The sequence below is a fragment of the Acanthisitta chloris genome, unplaced genomic scaffold (genome assembly GCF_000695815.1).
Source record: "Acanthisitta chloris isolate BGI_N310 unplaced genomic scaffold, ASM69581v1 scaffold44140, whole genome shotgun sequence".
In the NCBI taxonomy this organism is placed as follows: domain Eukaryota; kingdom Metazoa; phylum Chordata; class Aves; order Passeriformes; family Acanthisittidae; genus Acanthisitta; species Acanthisitta chloris.
This window is the reverse complement of record NW_008653059.1, coordinates 919-12413: the sequence shown is the minus strand read 5'-3', so window position 1 is coordinate 12413 and position 11495 is coordinate 919. Positions and strand designations below refer to the sequence as shown.

Below are 11495 nucleotides of genomic sequence, written 5' to 3'. Positions count from 1 at the left end.
CTAACCTTCATGCTAGCAACAGCAGATTTGGCATGTGATGGCCTAGGGTTGGTTTGGGGGATTTTTTTTAAATTGAAAACATGCAATCTGTGAGGAAAAATAAAAAGAAGAAAGAGTTGTAATTTGTTAGGGAAGAGTTTTAAGCTTTCCATAGCATTCAGAAAGATGCACACCAAACTTTTACTAGTAAAACTAGTTTATTTCTGTGTGTGATGTTTATACACATCTAAGCTATTTTAGATATGGCAACAAAATCAGTGTGTCTTAGTATCACTTCTGAAAGCATTTGCTGAAGTCTTAAGGCATGTTGCTTAAACATGATGATGTAATTTTTGCAGGTTTCTGTAGCTGCTTCAAGTGCTGGAAGAGGATCTCCAGCTGTAACTCTAGTGCAGTTGCCTTCTGGTCAAACTGTTCATGTCCAGGGTGTCATTCAAGCCACACAGCCCTCAGTCATTCAGTCACCACACATGCAAGCTGTTCAGGTTAGCTCTTTTATTGTTACATTTTCATGAATATTTGGTACCTCATAACTCTTTTCCCAATCCCATCTTCAGTTTCTCTTCATTCCTACCAGTGCTGCAAGATTATTCATATGGCACAGGAAACAGTGGGGTGGAAAGGTGGCAAACATTCAGCCAGTAGCAGCTCTACAGGCATTGTGTAGCAATTCCATAATGTTTCCTGTTTATCTTTTAAGAAATTGTGTTTTGGAACTCTGAACTTACACAACAGCAAATTTGTGTGACGACATGGCCTTACTTCAGTGTATCTTGCAGTTTTTCTGTTCCGTTAAATTTGATGAACATCATGTTTCTAATGAGACTGTGAACTCACAAATTTTCAAGTATCTCATATTTTATTTTTGGAGAAGGTCTGGATGTAATGGAAGTAAACATTATGGTCAAGTGGTTCCCTGTTTTTAGCAGACCCTGTTAGAGCATCTGGTATTGCTTTTTGTGGATATTGATATGTAGAGATCAAAAATACAGGCAGCCTCAAAATAAACATTTATGTAGCAAATGTTCTCATTTAAAGTTGCAGGTATTAGAAAATAGGGATCAGTGAAAAATGATTAAGAGATTTTAAGATTTTAAACATCGAAAAAGACTAGACAGGATGAATTTGCAGTGTTTTGAAAATCACTTGGCCTGCCATTGGTGTTACCCTTGTAGCTAGGAAGGCCTTTGCTCTAGTTGTATGAAAATCTGATTATGAAATGTCAACTGAATTGCTTTTTTTCAATTAGAATTGCTATCTCTGGTAAGAGAGGTGATACACCTGTTATGTGGGAACTGTTTTACCTGTGATCATTGCAACATGTTAAGGAAAAGCCATGTATTATCTGTCTTCTTGAGAAGCCATCTTTAATGTTTGAGACTTCTTACTAGCTTTCAAGGATAGTAAATAAAAAGCACATGTAAGTATGATTTAAGTTAGAGAAAAAGAAAAAAGCTTGGCCAGATAATGGATATTTTATTTTTGAGCAGTAGGTGTAGATGATGGGACCTGGTAAGGTTTTGATATTCTAGATCACCATTGAAACAGGTGCAGTAGATGTCAAGAGACTTGGGTTTGGTCAAACTTGAAGTCAAATCAGAGTATTCAAAGCAAATACTTTTTTTTAATTGGAATTCTTTCTAACTGTAATTTCACAGAATCACAGAATCAGTCAGGTTGGAAGGGACCACTGTGGGTCATCTGGTCCAATCTCCCTGCTTAAGCAGGGTCATCCTAGAGCACAACTTATCAGAATAGCCTTTTCTCATAATAATATTAGTTATTCCTAGTTTCTGTCACTGCTTTTCTTCAAGTCAGTATAGTCAGGACATACATGCAAAAATCGAAGACTTTTTTCAAAGGTCAGAAGGAGGAATTTCTCAGGACTCTCTTGCCAGCTGTGCTGTGTCATCTTAGGAGACTGGAAGTTGACTATTTGTTGTATTGCGTGAACTCTGGCTGTCTCCCCTTTCCCAAGGGAGTAGAAACAAGAAAGTTTTGTCCCGATTAATACTGAGTAGATAGTTCCAGGTTTTTGCTTTGGTTTCATTTGAGCATGCTAATGGCAAATATAAATGACTCTACAAGAAGGGCTTGAAGATGCTGTAAAGACTCCATTACTGAAGGTGTTCAGCCCTTCTGTGATCCTCTTCAGTACTTTATCTTGCCACCTACCATTTCCTCCAGGTCATTTGGCTTTAACTTGCTATCTTCTCTCTGTCAGACAATGGGGAACTTGTGAAATGGTATCAGGTTAATTAAAAACAAAGAAGTATGCTGAAGGTTGATGTTAAAGCTTGCATGACCTCTCCCTCAAACATCTGCAGCCTTCAACTGGAAGGTGTTCAAAATTTTTCTTGTAATGCTGTTGCCTTCTGAATGAAAGAAAATGCTTTTCTATATTGTGTTCTTTATTGTTTTGTTAATGTTGCTTTATTTGTAGGAAGGTTTGAAGTTCAGATTGTTACTTCACTTACTTCTTGGCCCCCCCCTGTAGTGTTTCAGGTCATGTCAGACTAACATGAGTTTGAAGTTAAATTTATTCAAACACAGATAAAGTTGAAGTAAGTGAAGTCTGAATGATGTCCAGGAAAAAATGCCAATGGTTTTCATCTTTTAATGTTGTGAACATGGTTGCTTGATATTAGAATGATCTGAAATGTTACATTTCTCTCTTTGTCATGATGAATATTAAAACTTTCAAAATTTCTTGGCAGAAAATGTCTTCTTCTGTGTTAAAATGCTTAAATCATCTTGTGATTTCCTTACCTTCTACCCAGAGTATGACCATTCCCCACTTCTTCAGCCACCTTCAAGTAGTAGGGGAACTACTGGTAACCCTTAGTGGAATGTGAAGGTTTAACAGCAACCAAGGTCTTCTGTAAGGTCTTGTTTTCCTGCTGTTTGTGCTGGGACAAATACATTATTTAGCACCCCTCACTTTCTAGCAGAGTGAAAGTTCTGTGTTGAGTTAGGATGCCCCAGCTCTTGGCTGTGTAATACTGTGGTAGTTCTGAAGGATAATGCCAGATTGCTGAAGGGCACATTGGCAGGGAAATGCCTTTCAAGACTTCTCTCTGCCTCTCAGCATTGGTCCATCCTGCAAAAGGAGGAATACAAGGTTCTTGAAGTGCTTAGATCTCTGCCAGTCAGCACTGATGTCTGGTTTGAAGCTGTAGACATGCAGAAGGTAACTCTCACCTTTTAGGTGGCAGACATGGAGTTCTGATGATGTTTCCTGCATATTACCCAGCATACATTAAATGTTTTTACACAGAACTGGAATGCAATAAAATTGAGAAGTGAAGGGACAATTTAAGTCTGCAATAACCTGTAGACCTCTCAAGGTGTAGTTCTACAGCTTTGAGTTGAAGTGACCCAGAACCTTCCAGATGGTCATTTTCTGTTGAGGTCCAGCAGGTTTTGTTCCAGCATGAGGCACTGAGGCCTGGCAGATGCCTTAATTCTAGAGTTCTTTCTTGTCTAGCCTTAGCCTCCACTGCACCCAGGTCAAACACTTGAGCCTTCTAGTCACTGACATCATGTTTGTTCAATATTATCTTAACACAGAGCTTAGTCTGAAACTACAGGCTGGTCTGTCCTTATGTGAAAAGGTTGTTTTTCACACTTTTCAATCTTGAAATCTTAGTACACTAATAGTTCTGAGTAGTTAAATGAATCCCAGAAAATAGTATGTTTTCCTTGGTCAACAATGACTTTCAGTTCTGTCTAATAAGATAGTTGCTGATTCAGTCCCAGGCCTTAATGTTGTCTTGGGTAATTTTAAGAGAACATGTGAAAATACTTATACTAAAGGTGTGAGAAAATGAGACATTGTGGACTTGTCAGGGGTTCCCAAAACTAATTGCTAATCAATGCCTTTGTATTTATGTATATGTGTTAGTAACTGTAATAAACATGTATATTTAAATAAAATTATTTTTTGAATAGCTTTGGTGTGGTGTGAAGAGACTTTTATATCGTATACTAATATTTATGGCACATTAGTGCAGTATTCTGTATTTTAAATGTTTAATTTCACTTTAAAAGCTAATTATATTTTACAACATTTTTATATTTAAAGAAGTCTGTCTTCAGTACTTTCTCTAAGTGTCATTCACAAAAAAAGTAACCTGGATTATTTCGACTTTTTTCTTTTTCAAATGGAAGATGTCATCTAAGTGGCTCTGTCTGACCTCATAATTTGTGATTTGCTTTGGAAAAAGAAGTCCAAAGTCACATGATTAGTAATAAATAAGTGCACAGACTTCTTGTATGCAAACATGGAAGGCATTTTAAAAGATAATAATAAAAGATAATGTTGCAATCTTCTTTTTCTTTTTCTTTTTTTTTTTTTTTACAAAGTTATGAATTTCAGGAACTTTGCTATTACAGGTAGCATCGATTGCAGAAGAAGCTGCAGAATCAGAAGTGATAATTGATTCTCAAAAGCGTAGGGAAATACTTTCAAGAAGGCCTTCATACAGGTAAGGACATTTTATTTTGGTTTTGCTGGTTTTAAAGCAGCTCATATATTACAGCAAAACTGTCTGAAAAAAACCAGTCTATTTAGTTTTCTTATGACTGTGGATTTTTTCAAATCCATAAAATGACTTACATTCTTTTTTAGAAAAATCTTGAATGAACTCTCATCAGATGCTCCTGCAGTAGCCAAGATTGATGAAGAAGAGAAGTCAGAAGATGAAGGAACACCTTCTGGTATTTCTGCCATGGCCATGCCAACCAGCCTGTATCATACTAACACAGGGCAATACCGTATGTTTGCAAATGTTCTATGGGATGTTATAGAACATACATAGCACAGCTTTGTTTCTAAGAGTTCCATAATGAAGGAGGGATGTTGGATTTTGATTAAGAGCTTCTGTATTTCTAAATAATTTTAGCTGTTATGTTTAATTTTTCCTAACATGGGCATTATAGACTTTTAGTCTGTGTCTTGTAATGTTTGTTGCTTGCTACATTTAGTCCTTCTAGAGCTTCTGTGCATTAAAATGTGGAGGCAAAGCTCAGGGGAAATGAAAAATATTGCACTTTTATGTGAATGTTCAGTGTTGTAAATCATTGCAGTTTCAAATTCCTGTGATTTGCTATGTATTAGTGCCATTCATTATATGAAATGACAGACTTTTTTTGAAATGTGAGGTTGGAGTATGAAATTATTTGTAAACTTTTAATTTTCTTTCTTAAAAGAACTATGTCTCTTTGTCTTTAGTTGTCAAGTATGAACAATGTAACTGCAGAATTAACCTAAATCGTGGTTTCCAACATTTGATACATCATCCAAATGCAAGTTAAAACATAGATTCACAATTCTGTTCTATAGACTTGGTTTGGGATATTTTTATTCCTGTATTTTTGATAAAAATGTTGAATAACTTGCTTTATATGGCTTCCTTGGGCTTAATCAGATATCATCGAAAGGATAACTTTATAATAACTTTTTCCAATTATGTTGTTTGATAAAGCTTCACTCCTACAGTTTGTGGGGTTTTTCATGTCTTTTCATAAGTAGACACATTAAAATCCAGGTGTTTTTCCCCTGGTAGAATGGCAGGAAGATTGCATAAGAAATGTTGTGGGTTTTTTTCCTGAAATGAGCCAACAGAGGAAGTCTATTAAAACATTGCAGTGGCATATAACAGAGGATAGAATAGCTCTCTAGTTATAGTCTAGTGATCCTTAGAATTCTTCAGTTATTTTTAAATTGTGCAACTAAACTAATGAACTCTGAGAAGCCAGAATGTGCCTATAATATTACCTACACTTTCAGCATAGAAAGTAATTTTGCTTGTGCTCCTAGGCTGCTTTTCTTACTCTTTCTGAAAGCTATAGACATAGATAAATGTTTGCTTCATGATGTCCAGCATCAAGTGTTGTTTTCTGGGAACTTATGGTCATGCTGAATTACAGTGAGCCAGTACAGAATCTGGCAGGTATTCCTGACCACATTAAGTTTTCTTCGATTTTTGAGTCATATTTTTGGTTTAGCTTAGGTTTAATTAAAAAAATAAATTTGCCATTTCATGGCTTAAGAAGAGGTTCTGTAACATCTGTACTGTTAGCTAGTGAGCCTGCTCTAGAAATCTTACAGGATTTCTTAAGAAGTTTTAGAGTTTAGGTTTCTTAATTGTCGATTCCTCTAGGAAACCAGAGTTATCCTTTGTCTAGCAATGTCTTGCAGGAGATGATTCACAGTATATTATGTTTTCATTTGAACACAGCTATAAACCATAGTGACAGAGAGGGTATAAACAAATAACAAAATTCACAGTTCTTGCTTTCTTGGTCAATATGACATTTAGTTTTGGAAATTGAGGTGATGATGAGGAGAGCATCAGCAACAATGACTTTGAACAACAGAATCCACAAAAATTTAATTAATTCTCATTTCTCTTAATTTAAACTTGACTATAAGCCAAGCTTGGAAGATTTCTGTTTTATGCTGCTTTTACTTTGAGTAAGTTAAAGTCATAGCCTAAAACATGTACTGTATATTTAAGGTTCTCATTGTAATAAGGCATTGCTTTAGGCTGCAATGGCAGCCTTTAAGGGCTCTCATGGTTCTGGCTCAAAAACTTTGTTTTTGAGAGCTTTGTCTTCCTGGAAATTATTTTTCTTACCCAATTTAGTAGTTCATTGATTTGATGTTTTAAAAAAAAAAGTTCAGTTTTGTAAGTTAAAATATCATCCATCTTTGTCTTCAGAGAAGTCTGTGTTGTAATTCTGGCTAGGAAAAATTGGTACCAAGTGGTAGCAAGGATGGTCATTTTCCTGTAGTAGAGGGCATCTTATTTGAGGGAGTCTCAAGAGAGCTTGACTGTTGTGTTGTTGTCATTGCATGTATGAAACAGATCTGCAGCATTTCTGAGCAGCTGTCCTGGTGGATGCCTGTGATCCTCAGGAATTGCTGTTAGCTAAACCAGGAACACTGTGTGGGCATGCAGCAATTCTTGTGTTGATTTTAGACTGTGTATGATGCAGAAGGTCACTACATGTATCTGTTTTATCTTTACATCTCCCATCAATAGCTCTTTACTTCTGCCTATCATTATTATGCCTGAGTGCTCCTCCTGGCCAGCACTGATTGCATGGGTTCTCTTGTGCAGGCACCCAGCAGTTTATGCATTAAGCTGTACAGTGTCCATGGCAATAAAAATTGGTCTTGCAGTGTCTCTGCAGCCATCTGTACTGTGCTTGGGTTTAAAACAGATGTCATATGCTACTGCATTTGCTGACTCCTAATTTTCTCTACTGTTCTCCCTATTCCTGCATAGGAAAGGCAGTTTAGTTGTAAAAATCATTTTGACTGCATGTTGATGTCTGGATGTCTGGGATGACTATTTTTGGAAGAACTTGATAAGTAAATTTTTCTGGAAAACAAGTGTATTTTTTTCTATTAGCAGCAGTGACGCCTGTTCTTTACTTACTTTTTACCAGCCAAAATGGTATGTTGCTATGGTTTCCAGATATCTTTTTCCTAGGAGCTTCTTGGCTTGGCTTGTGGAAGCAGACAGACTGACAGGCATGACCTGCTAGATAAAACATCTTTGCCAGTTAACTCCATCAAAATATATGCTATCTTTTTGTCAGGGGAATGGGTAGTTTTACACAAGGCACTGTCTCATATATGAGTCTTGTGGCCTCAGCTGACTACAAACCCACTCTGTTGGCTGTAGTTCTGCCATGTTGCTTAATTAATGCTGAAAAATAATTATTTCCTCATCTGCAGTGGTGGTCTAACATGCAAAAGTTGTTTGTTCAGTTGGAGTGTGTGAATCAACCCCCCCCCCCAGCCCCTGCATAGTTGTACATATCATGATGGTCTGCCTGAAAAGATGCAGGGAAATGAAAATTGTTACTTCTTTTGCCATCTGTTTGAGTTGCTTGCTGTCTTAGGACAGGTTTGTAACAATTAGAAAATTAAGAAGTCTTGGGAAAAAACAACTTTAATTCCTTTTCCAGTTTTTTGAAGTGGGGAAAGTTCTTTTTTTTTTTCTGGACTAGAGCTGTTGATTATACTCAGAGTGATATTAGTATTGTCTTCAGTCCTAGCTAGAAGATGCTACTTACATCCATCCACCTGCATGACATGCAGCTTCAGGGACTGTCCAGGAAAGTCCTGTACTCCTCATAGAAGACCCAGTTTTTAATAGACCTCTAGCACAACAAAGTGTGTGCAGTAGTTGAAATGAGGATAACAAATGGGGTGAGGGGTGGGGAAAGGATGGGCAGTGTGTTGTTATGGGAATATAGCAGGAATCAGTCCTGTAAGGGAGAGAGTTACTGGAGTGAATTCACTCTTGTTTAGAAAGTACTGAATTGTGATCTAAATGACTGATTGCAGGACAGTTGTGACATCATTGTTTACCCAGGCTCACTGTGGAACCAAGAGCTTTGTATCATTCTCTCTGTATCATTCCTACTCAGGAACCCAAACTGACTGGGTTTTACATGGTGTGGTTCTGTGATGGTGTAGACAGACCATTTTTGGTGCTATCTCTGAGGAGCAGAATTAGGCTGTGTATAACTTCTCTGGGAGATGGAGTTGATAAATCCTTCTGCTCTTGTCCTGGAACTTGTGAAGAATAGAGGATACAATGATTTACTTTTTTTGATTCTTTCTCATTTGCCATGCCCCAAAATGGGGCACTTTCTGCTTTGGAGGCCAGGGCAAACAACATCTTGCTCTCTCCACTGTGCTACCTCCTTCCCTTCCTCCTTAATACCTCATTGAGCCTGTGTGCAGCACCCTGCTAGTTCCTACACATTGCCCATTCTGAGGGCAGGACTGGAGATCGATGCTGAACCCTGTTTCAGTATTGCAGATAGGGCTCTGAACTTCATTCAGCATGAGAGGAATTCCCCAAAAAGAACCTATTTTAAGGTGCTGGGATTTGGCAGTCTCAGTGCTCTCTGAAGTGTCCATATCTCAAGTTGCACTTTCAAGACAACCTACTATTGTTAAGACAGCTATCTCTAAAATTCACATAGGTACCTAACAAATCATTATTGAGATAAACAGAGCTGAACCTTCAAGAATGTCATCAAACACTGTGAATCTTGGCAGTCCTGAATCTGTACTTATGTCTGGTCTTTGTACTGTCTCAGACCACTTTAAATACATTGACAGTGTCTGTAGTTTTAATCTTTTGGGGAAGAAATAAGTTTAGTGCTTTTTGGGATCTGGGTTCTCAGCCAAAAGTTTCAGAATTGTTTTAATTAAGGTAAGAGACATGGATTTGGCTGGTGGACCACTTGGTGGGTAAGGAATTGGCTGAATGGTCATACTGAAAGAGTTCCAGTCAACAGCTTAATGCTCAGGTGGAGACCAGTGAGGAGTGGTACCCTTCAGGGTGCTCTGTTGGGACCCATATTATTTAATATCTTTGTCAGGGACATGGAAGGCAGGTTTTAATAAACTTTCAGCAAGTTTGCAGATAACATCAAGCAGAGTGGTGCAGTTGATACTCTATAGTCAATAGAGAGAAGGGATCCTATCCAAAGGGACCTTGACAGAGTAGAGAGGTAGAGCTGTGCAAACCTCGTGAAGTTTGACAAGGTCAAGTGCAGGGCCCTGCATATGGGTCAAGGCAATCCTGAACATGGATACAGGCTGGGCAGTGAGTGGTTTGAGAGCAGCTTTACCATGAAGGACTTGGATGTACTGGTGGATGAAAAATGGAGTATGAGCCAGCAATGTGTGCTTGCAGCCCAGAAAGCCAGTCATATCCTGGGCTGCATTAAAAGCAGCATGGCCAGCAGGGAAAGGAAGGGGATTTTGCCCCTCTACTCCACTCTGGTGAGACCCCACTGTGAGTACTGCATTCATCTCTGGGGTGCCCATCACAAGACAGGCATGGACCTGCTTGAGCAGATCCAGAGAAGGGCCATAGAGATGTTCAGGGCTGGAGGCCTTTCCTACAGACAAGTTGAGAGAGTTGGAGTTATTTAGCCTGGAAAAGAGAAGGCTCTAGGGGCACCTTGCAGTGGCCTTGCAGTATGTAAAGGGGGCCTACAGGAAAGGTGGGGAAGCAGTCCTGAGAGTGCAGTGACAGTATATGGGGCAACAGTTTCAAACAGAAAGGATGGGTTTAGATTAGATATTAGGATCAAATCTTCACCCAAACAGGTTGCCAAGAAAAACTGTGGTTGCCCCATCCCTGAAAGTGTTCTAGGCCAGGTTGGATGGGGCTCTGATTAACCTGGTCTAGTGGAAGGTGCCTCTGCCCATGGCAGGGGGATTGAAACTGGATGGTCTTGAAGGTCTGTTCTGGCTCAGACCATTCTATTGTTCTATGATATTTCTGTGTTTAAGAAAGGCAGGGCTAATTTCAAAAGGAATATACAATTAATAATGTCACTAGGGAATTGCATTTTTTCTGAATATTTTATTATGGCAAACAATACAATCTGATTTTTAATGGGTAAAGTATATTTGTATTTTTCATATTGTTGATTACATGGAGGGAAAACCCCCATTTAGTTCTGTTTGTCTTTTAACATAAGTATTGTACTCTTTACAATTTTGAACAACTTGGATAAACATTGTTGGGCTAAACTTTCTCTCACACTGAGGAAAGGATTGTCAGTGTCAGAAGACTTTCTTTTTCTAGATGTCGTAGGTTTTGTTTTGTGGGAGTCAGCAAACATAGCTTTTATTTTATTTTTTTAAAATAACTTCTACATTAGTGTTTAGAACAACAATGATGTTATATGGCTAGGAACTACTATATCTTTTTCTTATGTTACAACTATTTTAGAAGAGATAAAACGTGTTGAACGCTGCTTTGTATTGGTTATATATATGGCATGTGCTACACAACAGGCTTTATATTTGTGGAAATCAGAATTAACATTGCTCAGTTTTATTGTACAATTGATCTTTAAACTAGGAGAGGACCAGGAGTCCTATCAGACAATGTTTATTTCAAAAAGGGATATGTGCTTTTTAGCATGTGTTATTATTTCTTTCTGTTGCCTAATTTATCTTTTTGTTCTTATGTTTAGTTACTATATCTCAAGGGAGTACAATCCAGGTTTCTAATCCAGCCTCTGATGGTGTCCATGGAGTACAGACAGTGACAAATTCAGGAGCTCCTCAGCAAGGCACTACCATTGTGCAATATGCAGGACAGTCATCCGACGGCACGCAACAGTTTTTTGTTCCTGGAAGCCAAGTTGTTGTTCAAGGTATATCTTAATAGTCTACTGTATTTTAGTTTTTTCATATAAAACAATTTTTCTTAGAAGTTTTTTTAAAATTTTGTGTTGACATTATTGCACTATTAAATAAAACACGTAAGCGTAGCAAGATGAACGACGGTCTTAGGAGGGGACTCAGGTTCTCTGCTCAGTAAGGCAGCTACTTCTTTTGATTAAAAGAAAGGAACTAATAGTATAAAATCACTTTCTGCTTTGAATTCTCTTGTCCAGATTTTGAGCCTGGAGAAGAGGAGTAAAGGTGCTGTTGTAGA

The 11495-nt window shown here is 38.0% G+C and overlaps 1 protein-coding gene across 1 annotated transcript; it reads left to right on the top strand.

Moving 5' to 3' along the window:
* Positions 1-338: 338 nt before the first annotated feature.
* Positions 339-11211, top strand: LOC103806534 (cAMP-responsive element modulator-like; the record flags this gene model as incomplete). The annotated part of the gene is made up of 4 exons (XM_009079242.1): positions 339-485; positions 4396-4487; positions 4631-4776; positions 11029-11211. Coding segments are annotated over 4 exons (568 nt in total), but the record flags the coding sequence as incomplete, so codon positions are not given.
* Positions 11212-11495: the final 284 nt, after the last annotated feature.